Genomic DNA, 23,501 nt, shown 5'->3' on the forward strand with positions numbered 1-23,501 from the left:
AGGTTAGAGGAGACCATCCTTAGAAAATAATAGGTATTCTTTTCTTTAAAGTGGAGCATCCAGATATCACACATATAACCTTTGAGAGTCATTATTAGTTTTCCAAGGAGCGTTTTTAAATATCTTCTCAGCATTATTGAGATTTTCCTAACAAGATACATCACATTCTTTATTTCCTTGACTCATCTAAAGCAGAGTTTATCTCACTAGCCTACAGTGCTTTATTTAATCTGAAAGAAAGTAAACTTTATTGGTCTTTGAAATGCTAAGTTACCAAACAGGAGTAAAGAAACAGGTTTTCCTTCTCTATTGTATAGTTCAGGATGTAACAATCATCCCACAGTCAGATCTCCATACTTTAGAAAACACACAGCAAGTATGTCAAGCACAGCATATTTGTTTATGTTGGTCAATGAATATATGGTTGATGGGTGTTTTTCTAATTAAGGTAATTTGAATATCTTAATATCAACAGGATGATGGTATTTATTTCTGAAACTGTGCTTTTTTCTTTAAGGTGGTCAAGGAGCTGGTCCTCCTCAAAACCAGATGCAGGTGTCCCATGGGCCACCAAATATGATGCAGACCAGCCTCATGGGAATTCATGGCAACATGAACAGCCAGCAGGCTGGTAGTTCTGGGGTACCTCAGGTGAACCTGGGCAACATGCAAGGCCAGCCCCAGCAGGGCCCACCATCTCAGCTGATGAGCATGCACCAGCAGATCGTGCCCTCCCAGGGCCAGATGGTCCAGCAACAAGGAAGCTTGAACCCTCAGAACCCAATGATCCTTTCAAGGGCCCCACTTATGCCACAGAGCCAGATGATGGTGAACCCTCAGAGCCAAAATCTTGGACCCTCGCCCCAAAGGATGACCCCACCCAAACAGATGCTTCCCCAGCAGGGCCCACAAATGATGGCACCACATAACCAGATGATGGGGCCTCAGGGGCAAGTTTTGCTCCAGCAGAACCCAATGATAGAGCAGATCATGACCAATCAGATGCAGGGGAATAAGCAACAGTTTAATACTCAGAACCAATCCAATGTCATGCCGGGACCAGCACAGATAATGAGGGGACCAACTCCAAACATGCAAGGAAACATGGTGCAGTTTACGGGACAGATGTCAGGACAGATGCTGCCCCAGCAAGGGCCTGTGAACAGTAGTCCTTCTCAGGTTATGGGGATTCAGGGGCAGGTCTTGCGGCCACCAGGGCCCAGCCCACACATGTCCCAGCAGCATGGCGATACTGCTACTACAGCAAATAATGATGTCAGCTTGTCTCAAATGATGCCTGATGTTACCATGCAACAAACCAACATGGTCCCTTCCCACGTGCAGGCCATGCAGGGAAACAGTGCCTCGGGAAACCACTTCTCTGGCCATGGGATGCCTTTCAATACACCTTTCAGTGGAGCATCTAATGGAAATCAGATGTCCTGTGGTCAGAATCCAGGCTTCCCAGTCAATAAGGATGTCACGCTAACAAGCCCATTGTTGGTCAACTTATTGCAGAGTGACATCTCTGCAGGCCATTTTGGGGTAAACAATAAGCAAAATAATGCCAACGCAAATAAACCGAAGAAGAAGAAACCTCCTCGGAAGAAGAAAAATAGTCAGCAAGATCTAAAGTAGGTTATGATAAGTTTTGCCTCAAATCTTATTTATTTCTATATAGACAGCTTTTGTTTTTTTTTTGATGGAAAATTTTAAACATATATAAAATTAGAGTATAGTAAAGTCATGCTTCAACAGTTGTCAACTCAAAGCCTATCTTGCTTTTATTTGTATTCTCCCCATTACCATCTTGATTTTTTTTTCTTTAACAAATTGACTTTAAATATTTCAGTATGTACCTCTGAAAGATAAGGACAATTTTAAGACCACACAGTACCATTAGCACACCTAGAAAAACCAACACTTCATATTCAGTTATCCAGACAATGTTCAAATTTCCCCGATTATCTCAAATTACTATTTTTTAAAAATAATTTGTTCAAGTAAGGATCCAAACAAGACTCCTAAATTAGAATTGACTGATATAGGTCTCTAATCTCAGGGAAGTTATGGCACTCAGAGCCTGAAAAGTTACACTACAACTTCTCAAAGTACTTAAGGCCTATCATGGCTGTTGGGGAACCGGAGAGGCCAAATATGTTTTAGAAATGAAAACTGCTTATGGAGACTCCCTGTCGTTTCTTAAATAGAAATTTTTTTTTGTACTGATGCCTTTCCTTTAAAGGCTCTTTATCGTCCCCAGAAGCTTAAAGCCTCACACTAAGATGATTATACCTTATAAATCAGTTACCTTTTTGGTAAAGGTTCTTCAGGTGAGTTCTTATGTGAGATCACAACAGGAAGAGCAATTAAAATATTTCATTTTCTGAAGCTGAGTGTTAAGACAAATCATGTTTTTGGCTTTGATAAAATGTTTCCAGAAAGAATATTGGTCTAACTGAATTTTCTGCCTTTAGTTATATAACTGGAATTCAGAGATATTTATTAACAGGGAATAAGGTGACTAATGAATGAAAAACAGGTTAGTTGAAATAAATTGGTAGAACTATAGAAAAGAATAGGGGAACTTTAGTTAACAAGCTTAAGAGTTCAAAATAAGACCAACCACCTTTCTCCCAGCCACCTCACAATATTTCTGTGGTTGTACTCTACTGCTATTGGGTCATACTCATTTGCTGCTTCTAAAGTCAAAAATTGTATATTAACTATCTATATTTTCCTGAATCGAGAGTTAATAGCCTTTTAATTATCTGATTTTTCCAATGGCTCTTTTTAAGTTGTATTCTTTACCACTATCAATCTGTGGGAATAACAGTTTTCGTGGTGCTATTTATTCTCAGTAGTGTAGGAGTAAAATTGCAAGTTTATTCAGTTGCTATTGGTATGTATATTTACTGTCTTCATCAGCCCAGAAGGAGATTGCTTACTTGTGGCTACAGACTGTGAAAAGGGCCTTATACAGCACTGCTCCTAGGAAAGGGAGACAGTAGGTTTAATAGGAAGAGTACCTACTTCCAGCTCTTCTGCTGTGTCACTGGAACTTTTGGCCTGTCTCTTATACCTCTCAGGACCTTTGTTTTCTCATCCATAACATGAGATGGCTGGACCAGATACCTGAGTTTTTTTTAGCAGTACAATTCTTTGAAAGTAAAGAATACTGTAGAATCCTTGCCTATAATTTGAAGTGAAAGAGAAGTGATATAAGAAACAAATTGATACAGACATCTGGGTCTGCTTAGGACCTGCTTCAGGTTCTAAATTTCCATGTGGTGGGGCTTTTAGAATGAATTAAAGGTGAGACTTCTGAAACTACACAGAATACAATGAGATAAAATATGTCTAAAAGTGGGTGGCCAAGATGAAGGCAAAGGGAACCTAAGGTAGGAAAGAAAGGTGCAGTTTAGGAGTAAGATTACAAACAAAATGAGGGATGTGAGCATTCTGGTTCTTTGGGAATGTGGGTATTATTAATAGATAACGTTTTCTTCATTTCTTCCCCACTAAAAATTCTAAGCTACACCCAGGTAAAAATGAAAGCATCCCAAAGCCAATAGGGATGTCTGCAAATAACTCATTTTGCAGCAAAATTAATTAGCTTAGTTCTGGTATTCTCCATCTTTCTTTTTTCTTACTGCTATTTTTGTCAGCCTACCTACGACTTCTTGCCAGGTATTATGGGTTGTTGGAGCCACCACTGTAATAGTCACAAAAAAGAAACAATATGATCTCTGTTTGAACTTGATAGCTACACCAGAGATAGTGTAATTTCACAGGAACGGTACTTTATAATATTGATAGCCCAAACTATAATCAAGTCTTAAAACATCTAAAAGATGGATGATTATGTGAAAGTTATTATATAAGGAATTTATAGAAAGCACTCTGAGTAAATAGCCATGCTATTAGATTAAGTAGATTTTCAAATTTAATAAAATTACCAGATTATGTTTATGCCAAATATTGAATGTTTTATCAGACTAGAGAAAGGAAAATAATAGTAAGGACAATCTTGTAAACAGATTTTAATTCTTCAGGAATAGGGTAGGGGTTAAGCTAGTTTCATATAGTTTTGTATAAGTTGGACAGCTTACTCTCAAATGTGCAATTTATTTTTTAGCGCCCCAGATACTCGCCCAGCTGGTTTGGAGGAGGCCGATCAGCAGCCATTGCCTGGTGAACAAGGAATTAACTTGGACAACTCGGGCCCTAAACTTCCAGAATTTTCAAACCGACCACCAGGTGATAAAATGTTAAAGATTATATACTTGTCATCATTTATACAGCATTACAAGGCTTCTCTTCAAGTGAACAATAGTATATTATTTTGTTTCCTAACTAGGCCAGCTTAGTGATTTTAATGCGTCTAGTATTTGGAAATTTTGCCCTGATAGTAAGTAAAAATTTCAAATATAACTTCTGAAGGTATATATATTCTGCTCAAATTAGTTTTTGTCATTTTAAGTCCTAAGATCAGAATGAAATGTCAGTTGCCTCTTTATTCTTGTTAGTATCAAGGTTCTAGTTGGCACCAAAGTGGAATAAGGTTAAATGGAAAGGTGTTTTCACTCTAATCCTGCTTGCCTATCTTTCCTACAGCCTTTCCTCCTGGGGCTTTCTCAGAGCAGAGAACTACCAGGTTTTAAAATAAGATGTTTTTAAATAAGAGTTTTATTATGAATGTTTAAACATAAAAAATATGTAAAAGTGATAAAAGAGACATTTGTGTACCTACCACCTAACTTAATAATAAATAGGACCAATATTGTTGAAGCCCCCTGTGTTATACCCCTCTCTGATTATAAAATAATATTCTCTAAATGTTAAAAATTATGTTGAAAAGGAAAAAGCTCCCAAAATTCATTCATTCCAACCTAGGTATTATCGAACCAAGGCCAGCTGCCACAACATCTCTATACCTAGTTACTCTTGGCCTGAACAGTGATTTGTAACCTTAGTCCCCTGTAATACTATTGAAGACACAGAAGCCTATCACATTTAGGCCACTTTCCCTTGTGTGAACAAAGGATTATGCTTTGTTTCTTTCACCTTCTTTTTGGTGTGTGGGTGAGAGTGATGTTATTTTAGGGCTAAACTTTACCCTTAATTTATGTATTTTGAAAGCTAATCCCCCTCCCCAAAAAGTAAGCCCATCATGAGGTTATTAGTTTGTGTTATCTATTACAGATTGTTTGGGCACATCACACTTCCCATCAGGGAGTTGCAGCAACATAGCTGAGACTGGGAGGTCACTAGTCTTTGGTGGGTATTTCTGGAAGGCATTATGAACAGGAAGGTACCTTCTTCTAGACACATCTGAATTCTCTTACGAATCCCGTGGGTCCTCACACACATTATTGCTTCCTTTCTGCAGTTTGCAAACAGGGAGCCTACAGGCTGAATTTGGCCTATAATCTGTTTGAATTGTCATACAGTATCCTACACCAAAGGAAAACCTGAATTTAAATGCCTTTAGAGCATTTGCTCTGTGGTTGGGCTCTGTCCACAGGATTACTACTTTCTTATACCAGCCCACTTCTTCGCTACCAGCCTGGTGCCTAAAGGCATATGAGTTTGCATCTTCTTTTATTAATAAATTTTGTTTTGGGTTATGTTACATGCACAGTGTGTGTCCTGGCATTCCTTCTTCACCATTCTGTCACAGCAACCCCAATCTGTCCTATTATTAGTGCCCTTTGGACTGCTGCCTCCAGCCTTGCCCTTAACTGCTAATTTTGAGAGGCTGCTATAGTGCCTATGCTGCTTTCTTTGGTATTTACTGTACTGTCTGGTGGCCTGATTTTAAAAATAAAAGGCATTTGTGTCATAGCCCTTACATCAAGGGGCTTCTACAGAAATTACAATTTTCTTTACATGAGAACCTGAGTTAAACTTATGGAAATGCCATATATTATTGCCTTCATAAATATAAAGAAGTTACTTGGGCTCAAACAAAAAAGAATTTTTATAAAATCTTCAAAACTGGATTCTGCATATTACATTCATTGATGCCATGGAAATCTTTGGCCAGAAGACATTAATTCACTCTTGAGTACAGGGTCTGACCCTGTGGATCAGCAGCATTTGGTAGCTGCTCTGTGAAAATCTCGAGCCAGCATTTCTTCCAACTGCCAAGAGCCAACTGTTCTTATTCCTGCACCTTCTTAAAACTTTCCTAATGTATTTTCATGCAACAATGGAATAAATCTAATTCATGTTGAAAATGTATCCCAGCTAACCACTGAACCAACTTAATTCTTGGTTATTGATCTTTTCATCCTTTCTGCTGATTGTGTAAGCTTTTGTGTAAGATTTTCCAAGTAAAATCTTCACAAAAGAATATTCGAGATGTTACCTTCTGCAAATTTATAAGGCATTGTCCCTCAGAGTTCTTTTCTCAAAATTATTCCTTTTTCCTGAGGGCTATGCTTCTGGCTTACTTATTCTCTAATTGTGGATTCATAGAAAATATTGCTCCAAACAGTTTTACATATAAGAAAGTAAATGAAAATTAATATCCATTAAAAAACTTCTGTTCCCTATTTTATTTTCATTGTGTATATCAGCTTCTATTAGCTCCTGTTGTTTGTTAAACTGATTTATGTCGGAATTCACTTGAGTTTCCCCAAAGGATTGGGCCTGAGGGATGCAGCATGGTATGTGGAGCCAATGGATTGGAGTAATTTTAAATCCCTTTTTCTTAAGGAATTGAGTAGTAGAATTTTATATTTTACTTCTTTTGAAAAAAATAAAAAGTCTGTCTTCGATGTTGGCGTTTTCAACAAAACCAAGTCTTAAAAAATTTAATCTGTGCTATCAGAAAAAGTGAATCCTAAATGCTTTACTTCATTCACAAGTACAATGAGATATTTATGCCTGCATGAGACCCAATGCTGAGTGGTCAAGCTCTTTGCTTTGCTGTCAATGGAGTTTTTCTTGTTTCATCTGAATGTTTGTCTGGTATAGACTTGGCCACTTGCAGTGCATAGCACAGAATATCTGTGTATCAGAGTCTTACTACAGTAATGCCTCATTCAGACCCTGAAGACTGAGGAGCTCCAGGTTCGTGATGCTTTGCTTTTTGCTTCCTTAAGCAGTGCGCCCTTTGCTTATGTAAAATATTAAGGGCTGCCCCTGCCCCCCTGGGAGTGGGCGTGCCTGAGCTGTTTGTACACAGTCTGTGCCACCTAAATGAGTATTGCTTGGCTATACTCTAAAGGTAGCAAAGCTTTTCTTGCAAAAAAATCTAACTTCCCTGATTTTGGGGACTTGTTTTAGGTTATCCTACTCAACCAGTTGAACAGAGGCCACTTCAGCAGATGCCTCCTCAGCTCATGCAGCATGTGGCACCCCCACCACAACCACCACAGCAGCAGCCACAGCCACAACTGCCACCGCCACAGCAGCAGCAGCAGCAGCCACCTCCCAGTCAGCCACAGTCTCAGCAGCAGCAACAGCAGCAGCAGCAGCAACAGATGATGATGATGCTCATGATGCAGCAGGACCCCAAATCAGTTAGGCTTCCAGTCTCCCAAAATGTCCATCCTCCAAGAGGTCCCCTGAACCCAGATTCCCAGAGAATGCCCATGCAACAGAGTGGCAGTATGCCTGTCATGGTCAGTTTACAAGGACCTGCCTCTGTGCCACCATCACCTGATAAACAAAGAATGCCAATGCCTGTGAATACTCCTTTGGGAAACAATTCAAGGAAAATAGTGTACCAGGAAAACCCACAGAATCCTTCCAGCTCACCACTGGGAGAGATGTCCTCACTCCCTGAAGCAAGTAGCAGTGAAGTACCATCTATCACAGGAGGCCCAAATAACATGCCTTCACATTTAGTCGTTTCCCAGAATCAGTTAATGATGACGGGGCCCAAACCTGGACCATCATCCCTTTCAGCAACTCAAGGTGCAGCTCCCCAGCAACCCCCTATGAATTCCCTGCCTAGCTCTCATGGCCACCACTTTCCCAATGTGGCTGCTCCAACCCAAACGTCGAGGCCTAAAACGCCAAACAGAGCCAGTCCTAGACCCTATTATCCTCAGACACCCAACAACCGCCCTCCCAGCACAGAACCTTCAGAAATTAGTCTATCACCAGAAAGACTCAATGCCTCCATAGCAGGACTCTTTCCCCCACAGATTAATATTCCTTTACCTCCTAGGCCAAATTTAAACAGGGGCTTTGATCAACAGGGCCTAAATCCAACAACTTTGAAGGCCATCGGGCAAGCACCTTCAAATCTTACCATGAATAATCCTTCCAATTTTGCTGCCCCACAAACTCACAAATTAGATTCTGTGGTGGTGAATTCTGGAAAGCAGTCTAATTCTGGAGCAACAAAACGGGCAAGTCCAAGCAACAGTCGCAGGTCTAGTCCTGGGTCCAGCAGGAAAACTACCCCAAGTCCTGGGAGGCAAAATTCAAAAGCCCCTAAAATTACTCTGGCCTCTCAAACAAACGCAGCCCTGTTGCAGAATGTGGAGTTGCCAAGAAATGTGTTGGTCAGTCCCACTCCTTTGGCCAATCCCCCTGTACCCGGGAGCTTTCCTAACAACAGCGGGCTGAATCCTCAGAATCCTGCCATGCCTGTGGCCGCCGTGGGGGGCATTCTTGAAGATAACAAGGAGAGCTTGAATGTGCCTCAGGACAGTGATTGCCAGAATTCCCAGGGTAGGAAGGAGCAGGTAAACGTTGAGCTAAAAGCAGTACCTACCCAAGAAGTTAAAATGGTTGTCTCAGAAGATCAGGCCAAAAAGGATGGGCAATCTTCGGATCCTAACAAACTTCCCAATGTCGAAGAGAACAAAAATTTGGTGTCTCCTGCTATGAGGGAAGCACCAACATCGTTAAGTCAACTTCTTGATAACTCTGGAGCGCCTAATGTGACCATTAAACCCCCTGGGCTTACAGATGTGGAAGTAACACCTCCAGTAGTTTCTGGGGAGGACCTGAAAAAAGCATCTGTCATTCCCACACTGCAGGATCCGTCTTCTTCTAAAGAACCCTCTAATTCCCTAAATTTACCTCACAGTAATGAGCCGTGTTCAACCCTTATACATCCAGAATTGAGTGAGGTCAGTTCTAATGTTGCACCAAGCATCCCTCCAGTAATCTCAAGACCTGTCAGCTCTTCCTCCATTTCCACTCCCTTGCCCCCAAATCAGATAACTGTTTTCGTAACTTCCAATCCCATCACAACTTCAGCTAACACATCAGCAGCTCTGCCAACTCACCTGCAATCTGCATTAATGTCAACAGTTGTCACGATGCCCAGTGTGGGTAATAAGGTTATGGTTTCTGAGGGACAGTCAGCTGCTCAGTCTAATGCCCGGCCTCAGTTCATTACACCTGTCTTTATCAATTCATCATCAATAATACAGGTTATGAAAGGATCGCAGCCAAGCACAATTCCTACAGCCCCACTGACAACCAACTCTGGCTTGATGCCTCCCTCTGTTGCAGTTGTTGGCCCTTTACACATACCTCAGAACATAAAATTTTCTTCTGCTCCTGTACCGCCTAATGTTCCTTCTAGTAATCCCACTCCAAACATACAGACAGGTCGACCCTTGGTCCTTAACTCACGAGTCACCCCTGTTCAGCTTCCTTCCCCACCTTGTACAACTTCTCCAGTTATCCCTCCTCACCCCTCTGTCCAGCAAGTGAAAGAATTAAATTCAGATGAGGCTAGTCCTCAGGTGAGCACCTCGGCAGATCAGAGCACTCTGCCCTCTTCACAGTCAACTACTATGGTTTCTCCCCTTTTGACTAATAGTCCAGGCTCCTCTGTCAACCGGCGAAGCCCAGTTTCATCTAGTAAGGGCAAAGGAAAAGTGGACAAAATCGGCCAGATTTTGCTGACCAAGGCATGTAAGAAAGTTACAGGCTCTCTTGAGAAAGGGGAAGAGCAATATGGTGCAGATGGAGAGACTGAAGGCCACGGGCTAGAGACCACAGCTCCAGGGCTCGTGGGAACAGAGCAGTTACCCACAGAGCTGGACAATAAAACCCCAACACCCCCAGCACCCACTCTGCTAAAAATGACCTCTAGCCCTGTGGGCTCAGGCTCCGCCTCAGCAGGACCCAACTTACCTGGCAGTACTCTCCCCACCAGTGTACGCTCAATTGTAACCACCCTGGTTCCCTCTGAGCTCATCTCCGCGGCGCCAACCACTAAAAATCATGTTGGCATAGCATCTGATCCACTTGCGGGTGGCCTAGTGGAGGAGAAGGTGGGATCCCATCCAGAGCTTCTACCCAGCATAGGTATGTACTTGGGCCTGACATCATCTCCTCCTGTCTGTTTTTTGATGACCTATCCCACAAGAGAAAGCATGACTCTTTTTCTACTTGGAGGAAGAAAAATGGGCTAAATGTCAATAGTGATGTTCCACTTATTAGAAGTACATTGGGAAATAAACTTTTTTAAATCCCCTGCTAGGTTTACATTGAATAACGTGGTCCTGAAATAATGATATACCTTTCATTTATGTAGTTTTTCATTTTACAAGGAAGCCTTTTTACATATCTTATGTCATCTTTATACCAGACCATGTTAGGTAGCCCTAACTTCATTCTGTGGGTGAGTAGATTGAAGCTTGGAGAAGTTCAGTATTTGTTCAGAGTGTATTCTGTAAACCTCCAGTTGACATTGTCCCTTAAATGTGAACAGCAGCTTCTATGAGTTCTCCTTACCATGATAAAAAGTTGGCTCTCAGCAGTTTCAGAGCAGGCTTCTCATAGCTCCTTCTTCACTGTACTCTATCCCTGGGACTATTGCCGCCTGACTGGCTTCTCCAAAGGAGAGCTTTCCAGAAAATCAGGTTTCATGATAATAGACAGGGGAGGAGCAAAGTGATCAAGAGACAGATAGGCTTGGACTGGTATCACAGCACCAGCATTTACTTGCTATGTGGGATTAGCCAAGTTATTTGGCCACTCCAAACTTCGGTTTCCTCCTTCGTAATATGGGGATAATAATAGTTGTAAAAATTCGATGAGATAATGCATATAACATGCTTAGCACAAGACTGGAATGTGGTAACCATTTTATAAAAAGTAAAAAAATTATTACCAGTTTTTTTAATGCAATCTTTTTGTAAATTAGCCTTTTTCATGCATGTATATCTAGTTCAGATTATTTCCTATGTACTGTTAAGGTGGCCTAATGATGCACGCATAGGTATCCTTACACCTCCCTTCCATTCATTCCTTCACATTTTTTCCTGCTTCCCCCTCACGCCCCCACTTTTCTCCTTCAGTTAGGCTTAAGTGGTGCAGAAACTCTTACTTACCTAGAGTAGATTAGTCATACACTACCAAAGCTAGGAAGGACCTTTACTGTGTCCTAAACCAGCTAATAGTTCCTACTTTATTTATGCAACTAAAATACTTCAGGTCCTACCCAAGTGGTAAGCACCCAGCGGGAGGAGGGCAGAAAGAACACAGGCTTCAGGGTAAGATCCAAGTTCAAATTCTAGCTCCACTGATTACCAATTGCTTTTGGATAAATTCCTTAACCTCTTGTAAACTATGTACTTCACCTGTAAAATGGAGATTGTAATTCCTACCTCCCAGAATGAATGCAGAAAATTCAGTGAAAGAGCTTGGCACAAAGTGGCCAGCATACTGCCTCACATAGAGCTCTGGAAAGGTTAAGTCCCCTTCCTTCTGCCTCTTCATTCAGTGCTAGAGATACAGGGAGGAGTTCACTGCCCTTGCAGGAGACAGCCTTCATAGGGCTGGGTGCTATAGGTTTCTTGTTCTAGTTCTGTTGATGTAGGTGAGCCATAAGAAATAAAAAGCAACCTGGTATGACTTATTTAAATATATTCTCTGCTATTAAATGTTTCCACTCTTTTTCCTTTCAGGGAACTTTTCCCTCAGGTACCAAGAGAATAAAGATGGAGTGATTAGAAAATATTTTTATCTGGATCATATACAATTCTAGAGAAATAAGTGAACCTTGGGGACATGAACCAGCAGTTGGAAAAAAAAATCTCAATTTTAGCTAAGATTGTTTCCATTCTTTTTCAAGGGGCTTCTGTGCTTTAACCTGAAACTGTGAAACTAATATTGGAGTTAAAAGTGGGAGTCAAGGTGTAGTTTTAAGCCTTATCAGATAAGCATCCAAAATAAATTCTTAACGCAAATGCATTATTGACTCTTTACTAAGTAGGGAGAGAGGTCTATAAAATTCACAATTTCCACAAGAGGGTTTAACTTATTGTTGCAGAATTTAGAATGTTAGACTAAAGTGTCAAGATGAGAGGACATACTTTTGAATGACTGGCATATCTATGCCCTTAATCTTTATTATCCAAGAAGTTTCCATTTTAGAGTATATTGTATATTCTGTTTCATTCCTCTTCAAGGGCCTAAGTCCTCTCTCTTCTTCAAAGACTATATTTCTCTCTTTAATTTCCCTTTAGATTTCTCAACCTAGAATTGATCTCCCATACTTTGGACTCCTGTAGCACTTTATGAATGTACTTCATGTAACATCACAGTGCAGTCCAGCATACTACATGTGTGTATCTTATTTTCAATACTAGATTGAGTTCCCAATGGGCAGGAAAGATGTAATTTGGTCTGTAAGGATGCTCAGCACAGTGCCTTACCCCTATTAAGTTTTTAGTACCTGTTAGAAAAGTAAATGACATATCAAATTGATTTGTTAAGTATGAATTGAATACCTGCTTTATGCTCATTGTTCTTGCCAGGTGCTATAGAAAAATACAAAATAAATTACAATTGATTTCAAGTCTCAATCTGGGTAGTCTTTAGAGGGATGAGACAGAATTTTTTAAATGTTAAGATGAATGGCGTAATTGTTTCTCTGAAGTGGTTCAGGTTGCCTACTAAGGTATGGTTTTGGGTTTTTTAGAGACTGGACAGAACTTGACCCCAAGAAGCAAAAATTATGAGCTGTTATCAAGGTCACCTCCTTGATCTTTGTAGACACCAAAAGGAAAAACAAATACCTTTACTGGTAGTCTTTATTACTGAGTGTTGTAGTAGTTCATTTTTTAAGTAAATTCTGAAATGTACTTTCAAAGCCAACTTTTAAGTACTGCCCTCTAAGAGTATATATATTTCAGCAGTTACTTAGCCATTGATTCAATCAGTGCTTTCTATTTTGTTTAGAAAATAAAAGGTCTGTATTTTTTTTCTTGCCTTAGCCCCTTCACAGAGTTTAGTTCCAAAGGAAACTCCAGCTACAGCACTGCAGGGGTCTGTTACCAGACCAGGTAAGGCCCACTTTGGAGAGATTCTTGGAATGGAATGGGTTACATGTGAAGGAACTGTGGCTATACTCGGTGAGCTAAGAAATGGCTGAAACTTTCTAATCTGTTTGCTTCAGAGCAGATTTCGCTTGAGTGGCAGAGCTTGTACAGTAGTACTATTTGAGGTTATTTTCCTCCTGACCAGCTTGCTTGCTTATGCATTCCTTATGTCACCCAGGAAACTCAAGAAGGGCATCATAGTGCCCATTGTCTGTCTGCCATACAGCCATGGATGGTTTCCATTGCCAAATTTGCCCTAGTCCATAACCCTGGCACCAATAGCTGGCAGCTGACTGACTGGCATATGATAACTCACTGGGGTAGCAAGTGTTATTGCACTAAGATAGTAGTTGCATTATTATGACAGGAGTGGAGGCTTGTTCCGAGAACCTCTGCTACAGTGAGGTAGCCATTTCTCCAAGGAGATAAGAGTCATTTCAGCCATCTCTGGATGGCATTAAGTTTCTTCCCATGACCAAGATATTGTAAGTAGCACTAGGGGTGGTACTTCTGGAAGGTGGAGTCCATGGTAATCTGACAAATAACTGCTGTGGGATGCTGGGTCTCAGCTCTGAACACATGAGGATTGATCTTGATGGCAGTAACAGCACTGCCTTCGTAGATGAGACTGCCAAAGCAGATAAATATCATAGATTCGTTACAGTTTAGTCTTGCCTGGATCATTGTCACTATAGGTCATTGGAGGGGTACAAAAAAATGAAGTATGATTGCTTTCCACAAGGATGTTAGAGTCTCATTTACAGTACAGTTTACACACTTGACAGAATTTTTCAGCAAAAAACAACAGTACAGTCAGGTTTAATATTGTGAGGCTAAGCCAGTAAAGTAAGGTATAACTTGTGATTATATTTAAACCCTCCTCAGAGAGCTATTCCTATGTGATGAATAGGACTTTCTACTGCACATTCTTTGGGTAAAATCAGGCCTCTGAAAAGAATAGACAAGCAAAAAACCATTTCAGCCACCCAGATCCTTAGCACCAACTGCCCACATGATATCTGGCATGGTAGGAATGGAGCAAATTATTCAAAGAAGGGTTTAGATAGTGAAACTCATTTTCGAAGAGAAAAAGAGCAACTTTAAGGGAAAGGGAATTCCATTTCCTGTTCCAGCTCTTTACTAAAGAAAATGAACTTTACCATATCATATGTCCTCCTCGGAATAATTGGCCAAAGAATCTTGTTCCTTTTAAAACTTTGACTTAATTGACTCTCCTTAAAATACCCCCAAAACCACTGATTGCCTTCACCAAACCCCTTTGATCTTAACTGTGATAGTGTTAAAAGCCTCAAAAGTATTGAATTTTATTCCACAAGAGCAAGCTAATTAAGATTTTTTTATAATCACCATTTTTTGGCTTGAGCCATGTTCATGTTTGAGCACACGTTACCTGAGTTTCTTTGCTGCAGCAGAGCCAGCAAGGCAGCACAAACTCAATGAGTTGGTATCTGTTTCTTGGGAAGGGGTTTCCATGTAATATAGGTTAGAAATGGGGAGCTAAATAGCAGATGAGAAGCAAGGATTCTCTTCTGCCAGCATTATGCATTAAAGGCAGAGTAGTTCAGCCTCTTCTCATGAAGGCTCATCAACATGAGCATCATAGCAACAGTAATAATAGCTAATATTGAGTTATTACTAAGCGCCATGTGCACTAGATTTTTATATGTTTATTTCATTTAATCTTTTTCAAAGTGGGCTTTAAAGGAAGTTGTCAGATGAGGCATTGAGTACAGAGAGGACAAGTAATTTGCTCAAGGTCACATGGTAATAAGTAATAAGGTCAAAATTTTAACGCAGGGACTCTGGCTTCATTTCCTTCAAGGAGATTACCATATAATCAGTCAAGTATATTGCACATGTACACTGAGTCTGAGGCACTAAATTCCCTAAAAGGAAGGACAAGTATAGGTATGGGGCTGTGGAAGATCAGAGGCAGGAGATATCACTGCTGTCTGGTGTTTCAGGGGAAGCCTTTTAGAAAAGATGGAACTACCTAAAAGCACATAGTGGAGGAAGATGTTCTTCTGCTGGTACAAGGTAAACCCATAGAATGCTCTTTAAAGCAAACCCTGCTAGACAAATTATTGAGCTTTTCTTTTTTTAGAAGGCATTGCTGGAAGGTTGAGGAAGAGAGTATAATGGGGTCTGTAGGCGATATCTCACAGCAAAGCAGTCTGCCCTCTAAAACTCAGTGTGGAAGTCCTTTGGAGGAGAATGCATTCTTAATAGATGTTTAAGACATATTGGAAGATTACCGTCTTTTTAAAAAAATGTGTCAAGAGGGTGGGAGATATTTTAAGAATGAAAACAATCTCTTCTACATGAGAGGAAGAGGCTTATTTTACTAACCTAGTTATAGCTCAGTGAAATATGAACCAGGCAGTATGAATTTAGTTCTGTTGTTCCAAACAGGATTATTTCATAGTGTGGAGTAGAAATAAAAATAGACCAAGTAAGTGTCTTATGCCCAGACCTGAGTCGTGTCTGTGCTAGCTCTTTCTCTATACCATGTAGGGTAAGGACCCTGCTGGACACAGAGAGATTTTAGCCAAAATGGGATATTCAGAATTCTCTTAGACACCTCGTTTCTCCCTGTGGACATGTACAACAGACACTTCCACACCTCATTTCTGTCTTCTGTATTTTTTACAGAACTCGAGGCAAATGCTGCCATAGTCTCTGGACAAAGGTAAGATGATCATTTCTGCAGACTTAGCATGAATATAGCATAAGCCTCTTTGAAGGGTATCTGCTTTCTCAGCATTTAAACCTCTCCTCACCTTGTCCTTCTCCTTCACTCTTTGCACCAGTCTGTTTTTCCTACTAAAGTAGGAAGCTGTCACGAGTCCAAAACCCTTAGAGATGACATTTTTCTTAATAAAACTTAGTGGCTAAGTTGCTACTTTTCACGATGGTTTGAAAACTAAATGAGATAACATGTTCAGCACTTAGCATAGTTAGTAAATAGTAAATGTTCAAGATATAGAAGCTATTACTATCATACTCGTTAATAGTCCTTGAAACACCTTTTGAAGTATAGCTGTTTGATCCTCAAGGTAGAAAAGAGAGAAAGCCAGGCGGGGTCTGACCCCAAAACCCATGCTTTTTCTTTTATACTGTGCTACCCCACATAACCTAACAAAAGGAAATGCAACTATGGCTTCAACCTCATCAGCCTCACAGAAATTCATTCTGTGAATGAATTCCAAAATTCATTCCTTTTTTTAGTGTAGAAATGCATTAGATAAAGAATTTCACATATTTGTATATCAACTTTGTAAAACACATTCACAGTCATTTTCGCATTTAATCCTCATATCAGTCCTGTGAAGTGATAATAACAGGCAGCATTTATTTGAGTGCTGTTCCATACCATGTAGTAGGCTTCAGGCTCCCTAGGTGTAGTACCTCATTTACTTTTCACAGTGTCTATTAGGAAAGTGAATTCTGTCTTAGGGATAAGGAACCTAAAGCTCAGAGAGGTTAACTAAAAGCCCAAGGCCACTGATTTAGTAAATGGCGAAGCTGAGGTTCAAACCCAGGTTTTCTGACTCCAGAGCCCTTACACTTCAGTAATGTATTGCATCAGACAGGATGGGGATTTATAAATCAAAAATCCGAAGCTTAAAGAGAATTAAATATCGTGGCCAGTAAATGCACACTAAGAGTTGACTCCTGTTCTTCGGACTCCAAATTCATTGCTATTTCAACTACAGTACTCTGCCTGTCTAGTTTTATTTGGATTGGACTAATAATTGAACTCATTTGCATTTTTCAATCATACACCACCCATATGGCTAGAGAAAGAAGGTAATCACACCCAAAAAAACCCTGTGGGGGGTTTGTTTCTAGAGCTACCTGAACATTGACCGTATAAACACCAGGACAGTATTGCTGTGGCTTTTATTTTTTTTATTATTATTATTTTTTTTGCCAGGAGAAAGAGGTACCTCTGTTAGGAATCTTCCTTCCTAAGAGGCTTTGACCATTTTCTGGGCTCACAGCCAGAAAGCCATCCTCACCGCCTCTAAAAGGATGTGTAAATCCCCTGATTTGTAATTCCACCTCAACTCCAGCTTCACCTCTCCTTGACCTGCCTTGGCTTGTGGGACAGTTGTTTCATATAAAGCTCGGGTAGTGAACAGGGTAGCCACATTCCCAGCCACGGCGCCACCAACAAAGGGTCCTCTGGCAGGAGCGAGCAGTGGAGGGGTGGGGTAGTTGATAGGCCATAGTTCGTGCCCTTAAGGAGCTCACAATCTAGTGGAAGACATAAGACATTAAAGTAAAACATGGTGTATAGTCCGACGGGCTCTGTAGAATGCCAGATACAGACTGTGAAAACACAGAAGCGACAACTTCCCAGAGGAAGCATTGCTTTGACCAGTTTGTTTTGTTTCCTTGTATTGTATTACTTTTGTTTCAGTTCTATTCCTTACCAGCAAATTTAACTAGCTTCTTTTTTTTCCTGATAATTTTAACATGAAATTTTTATACCATGAAAGTAGGAAAAAGTTTATTAAATAAAACTTTAAATTCAGGTCAGAAAATTACAAAGAAAAAAATTACCAATAAACCAGTGTTCCTACAACTCAGTAATATTCAGTGTGCATATTTTAGTTCATCTTCTAGTCCTTGTCACAGAGTATGTGTACAATTAGAACATTTTATATATAAACACTACAACTAATATATTTTGTTACATCCAGTATATAGTGTTTACATATAAATACTATACGGTGTACTCACATGTATCTCACACCCATTCATTCATGCCCAGTTACAGATATACTCAATATATATTATCACAAAAATGGGATTGTATGATTCATAATGTTGGTAACATGATATCATGAATAGTATTTGTCATTAAATGTTTATGACATGTTTTCCATGACTGCATATTATGTGCAATAATTTAGTTAACTAATCTATTGTTAAACATTTAGGTCTTCTCTTTTCCTTAGAATGAATAAAATGCTTTGACATCTTTGTATGTAATTAGAGCTCTGTAAAAAGATCTATTTCCTTAGGCACCTAGAAATGGAATTGCTGAGCCAGAGGATTACACCAGTATTTCTCAGCCTCAGCATTTTTGCAGTTTAGATCAGATAATTCTTTGGGCGGGGGAGCTGTCTTATGCATTATAAGATGTTAAGTGGCATCATTGGTAGATGCCACTAAAAGACGGCTAGTAGCATCTTCTCCCCCCAACTCGAGTCATGACAATAAAAATGTCTCCAGATAATGCTAAATGTACTCTAGGAGACAAAACCATCCCCTGTTGAGAACCACTGGGATACACGTTTACCTTCATCAGGATTTTTGTCTCTATACCCTCAGTAGTACTGGATATTACCAATTTAAACTCTTTGCATACTAAAAAAGGTGATTAATTAGAGGCAATTAATATGCTCATCAGTGTACTTTGATTATATTCCCATGTATATTCTTTAGTAATGTGACTTGTAATAAGCCATTATCTGACTACACCAGGTTTATAGTAAACACCAATATATGTTAGTAATTTCCTGGATTTTAGGTACTATGAATTTTTGAAGGGGAATATTATTATCTTAGGAAAATGAGTGAGGAAGTTGGGGGATTTTCATGTGAAATTCTTAATATCTTTTTCCTGTTTTTCCACAATTTCACTAGCCTTATGCTTTAGTACTTTATTTTTATTAATGTAACAAGTTTGACTCACTTTTAAATTGTCAGTAATATAGAAGGTAATTGTGCTCATCGTCCCAGGGTGGAATGACCCTGGGTGGAATGTAGTTCTCCTGCCTTAAGAATGAAACTCTATCTGAAGAACCCATTTTTGTGTGACTTGATTTCCTTACCTCTTTGGAAACTTTGCACTTTTCTCTGTCAGCAATGAGCCCAAAGAGATCATTGAAAAGTCCAAAACCCCAAGCCGGAGAAACTCCCGAACTGAAGAGCCATCTGTGGCTTCTGAAAGTGTGGAAAACGGACATCGGAAGCGATCCTCTCGGCCTGCTTCAGCCTCCAGCTCTTCTAAAGGTTAGCAGTGGGATGTGGGTGCTATTTGTAGGTCACTAGAAGAATAGGGTCCTTATCACAGTAACAGAGGACTTCGTCCTTTATGATTGCTTCTGTTCCTTAAATTTGTCAAGTTGCTTAGACTTCTACTGCTTCTTTGGTCCTTCCTTTATTTGTTAGTTTATTTAACTATATGTTTCCTGTGAGTGTACACCAGATCAACAAGCACTGTTGCAAAAAAGAACATAACAGGACAGATTGCTTCATTATTACCACTTCAGATAGGTCCTCAATAATGTGGCCCAGCCATTTTCCTGTGTTTCTGTAGTCAACTCTCTTTTCACACGCTCTACTGTTTTTAAACCTCTGGTCCCTACTTTCTCGCCTCTCTCTCAGCAGAGACTCTTACCTCTTCACCAAGAAAATAGAACTCCCTCAACTCTCACTACGAAGACATAAACCTACCAGTGTCTACCTTACTCCTACTATAATAGAGCAGCTAACCCTCCTCAAGTCTAAGGCCAGTTCTTCCACTTGTACCTTTGATCCTATCATCTCTGACCTTCTCAAGAACCTTACACTACCAGTTTTTTCTTCTCTGTTGACTGCTGCCCTTGGCTTCTGTGACCCAGAGCTCTCAGTAGTTTTCTGCCCACTTCTCTTGACTGCCCCTTCTCAAACTGTGTACTCAGATATGAGATGTTGGCCTTCCTCAAACTTCAATTCTGAGTTACCTTTTTCCTTCAAATTATATTTCCTCCCTGACTGATCTCATTCATGCCCTCCTTTAGTTATAACCTTTCACAGATGGCTCATGAATTTGTATTTTTATTACAGACCTCTAGAGATCTTAAACAACTATATGTACATTCTCAAACTCAACATATCTGAAAACAGACTTGTGATTTTTCACCTGCAATGTTAGGTTGTCTTCCATTGTTCCCATCTCAGTGGATGGCACCACCATCTGTCCATTAGGCAAGTCCTCCTTGGCACCTCTCTACCTCACCCTCACATTCATCACAAAAAGCTGACAATTTTAAGTGGGCCAAATTCATCAACTTTTCCCTATCTACATTACTATCCTAGCTTAAAACCCTTCAGTGATTTACCATTATAATTAGAATTAAAAGTCTAAAAGTGTCAACATGGACCACAAGTTTCTGTGTGGTCTGAGCCCTGTCAGCCTCTCTCAGCCTCATCTCATTTCCCTCCACAACTCAAACATACCGTCCTCATCCATCTCATCACTAGCCTGTGTATGTATTACACCTATTATAGGGAGTGTTCTTCCTCCTTCCTTCCTTTCTCCTCATTAACATCCTTCTCTTCCTGTTTATCTTAGTCCAGTTATCACTGCTGTGAGGAATCATAACACCATGTTCTTCTTCTTCTTAACACCGCAGTTGTAACTTTTATGTCTATTTATGTGATAGGTAATTAATTTTTATACTCTCTTAGGGTAGAAGAAATATAGTTTTGCTCACCAATGTATCTATGGTGCCTCGTATGGGGCCTAAGACGAAGAAGTATATAATCAATAATTATTACAGTAATGATTATCTATCAATTATACATTAAGTACTTACTGCATGCCAGGCTCTGGCATATAGTGAAAAGAGAACGTCTCTCTCTTCATCATACTAACTACATTTGGCCCTACACAGGTGTAAACTACCTAGGTCCATTATATGTGGATTTTTTTATACTGTTGGCCGTCTGTATCTCAGGGTTTTCACCTTTGCAGATTCAACCAACTGCAGAGTGAAATTTCAACCTGTAGGTAGGAATCTGCAGATGCGGAGATCCAATATAAGTTATATGATTTTTGACTGCACAGGGTTGGCACCCCTAAATCCTACATTGTTCAAGGGTCTGCTGTATATGCCAGCCAGAAAGCCATACTCTTAATATAGTATGCTAAATGTTAAATGCTGTAATAGCAAAATTACATGGTACAATAGGAGCACATAATGTGATGCTTTGCTTCTCTGCCAAATCAGAGAAGCCTTTCTGGAGAAAATGATATTTAAGCTGAGACCTGAAAAATGAGGAGGCATTTTCCAGACTATAAGGGTTGGGTGGAGTAGCGTAGGCCAAAGGTACAGCATGTGCAAAGGCCCCAGTTGGAGGGAGGGCATGATACTTCATCCTCTCCAGAAATGTACTGAGCTTGTAGCTCAGGTTGGGCAAGAGTTGGGATCCTGGCCAAATGCCTGATATCAGTAGGGCTGCTGAGAAACAGTCAAGTACCATTGGGATGCCAGGCTGAAGACCAGGGCAGATTGTGGTTCACCAACACCACACATCAGACACTGACCCGAGAACTCAGAGCTGTCATTGGCAGGTCATGTTTCTGGGGAGGAATTCCATGATGAGTCACAGGAGCCCCTGGGAATAGGCCACAGGTCTACAATCATATATAGGTAAAGCAGAGGTTTAAAAGTCACCTTACCTCATCCTGCCAGAAAGGGAAGGGAGAAGTTGGGAGGGGTCTTCTTTTCTCTCCAGGCATATTGTATGCACCACAGGCAGGGTCCTCTTAGGTATCTCCGCTTGGGATACAGAAATGGAACCAACTCTTTTCCTTCTCTCTGGGAATCATCTGCTCAGCAGGAACTTGTTTGGAAGGAATCATCTCTGAGTATATGAGTACTAAACTTAGAGGACTAAAGGGAATATTCTTTGAGTTCTATGGAAAAATCTGCTTCCCCTCAATTGTGTGGATTCTTTTAGCTCCTCACTTTCCCAGAGGTCTTCTAGGCTATCGAATACAGTGTATGATTACCTTTAAATCGGGAAGATAAAGTGTTGGCCTTTAGAGGTGGCATACACCGCATTTTTAGAAACTTGACTGGAGCCCAGCTCAAGATACCAAAAGTATTATTTACAGTGCACTAGAAAGAATTAATCTAAAGAGCAGCTGGGACAGTTAAGAGATGCCCAAATTAGAGCCACTCTGTAGAGAACTACCAGCCAAAAAAAGATGGAAGACTGGAACCTGTTTTAGAAAGGGGGTGGGGACTAGGCCTGTACACTTAAATGGACATTATTTCAAAATGATGGTGATCATGTTGGAATGCCTGCCCCATTTATACTTCGAGGCTTAGCAACTGGCTTGGGAGAGGCCATAATGACTCCCAGGCTCTGTGATCTTACACAGAGGGGTGCTAGGTACATGTCTCCCTAGAGGATGGCTGAGCTGTGGCCAGACCTCAACATCAGCCTCAAGCTCTCAGGCTATCAGTACCTTACTGTCTTAGGATAAATTATCATTTAAGTCAGAAATGAATGTTATAGCTCTTTTGGTTTTTAGGTGTTAGAGCTCTTGGGTCCAGATTTAAAAATAAATATGCATATTATTTGGCCTACTATGTTGTATCTAAAAATGTAAATGAAAGTCGTAAAATAACTTTCTTTGATCGTATTTGAACCTATACCCAAAGAGTAATCAAAATATCAAGCTAGTTTCTAAAATGTTTGCATCTCAAACTTGGAGATATATGGGGATCTGAAACATCATTCTGCAGCATCAGTACTTAAAATTTTGAGGTGAAAAAAAGTTTTGCCTTTTTTCACTCATAAGATTTTGGTCATATCTTCACAAACATAAATAGTGTGTTTTTCATGAGAATCTTGAAAGCTAAGAAATGTTATGAGCAATTTATATTGAGAAGTATTGGTTCTTTGAGTTGCTAGGGAACCAGTTACATTAATCATGCTCCTGCTGTGAGAACCGAGTTTGCTTATGTCATGCCAGGCAAGGCCTCCTAGACTGCCAGATTGGAGCAGGTGGGATAGATGATTTCTGGGCAAGTGCAGGGAAACCTACATGGTTGACAGGTCACACTCTAATCTGTTGTTTTGTTTTTGGTTGGTTGGGTTCCCCTACACACACACACACACACACTTTAAATTACTAACACAGAAATTGGCCCCTACAAATCAGTGAACTTTTTAAATTTGCACTTGATTAGAAGTGCTATTTACAAATATGCAAATGAGTAGTCTTCTTCCTGGCATAGTGAGTTTCCCATTAACACAGAAATGATTTTTTTAGTTTCCCTTACCATTCTTTATTTATTCTTTTGGGCATAATTTTATATTTTTGACTGAGGAAAAGGATCAGTACTTAAAAACATAAAATTCAATGCATAAGTGAGA

At 40.1% G+C, this 23,501-nt stretch overlaps 1 protein-coding gene across 13 annotated transcripts in view; it reads left to right on the forward strand.

Moving 5' to 3' along the window:
* NCOA6 (nuclear receptor coactivator 6) overlaps window positions 1–23,501 on the forward strand; it is an 89,902-nt gene that overhangs the window by 62,828 nt on the left and 3,573 nt on the right. For 12 of the 13 annotated variants that reach the window (XR_004953625.1, XM_036229500.1, XM_016126414.2 and 9 more), the window contains 6 exons: window positions 518–1,634; window positions 4,139–4,260; window positions 7,297–10,290; window positions 13,206–13,274; window positions 15,984–16,020; window positions 19,210–19,358. Coding sequence is in view for 12 of the 13 variants with exons in the window: in XM_036229500.1 (XP_036085393.1) it covers window positions 518–1,634; window positions 4,139–4,260; window positions 7,297–10,290; window positions 13,206–13,274; window positions 15,984–16,020; window positions 19,210–19,358 (4,488 nt within the window). In the remaining variant the exon portion in view is untranslated. The remainder of the gene's footprint in view (window positions 1–517; window positions 1,635–4,138; window positions 4,261–7,296; window positions 10,291–13,205; window positions 13,275–15,983; window positions 16,021–19,209; window positions 19,359–23,501) is intronic. The other variant, XM_036229506.1, reaches the window with a different exon arrangement.

The sequence above is a fragment of the Rousettus aegyptiacus genome, unplaced genomic scaffold (assembly GCF_014176215.1).
Source record: "Rousettus aegyptiacus isolate mRouAeg1 unplaced genomic scaffold, mRouAeg1.p scaffold_m13_p_12, whole genome shotgun sequence".
NCBI lineage: Eukaryota > Metazoa > Chordata > Mammalia > Chiroptera > Pteropodidae > Rousettus > Rousettus aegyptiacus.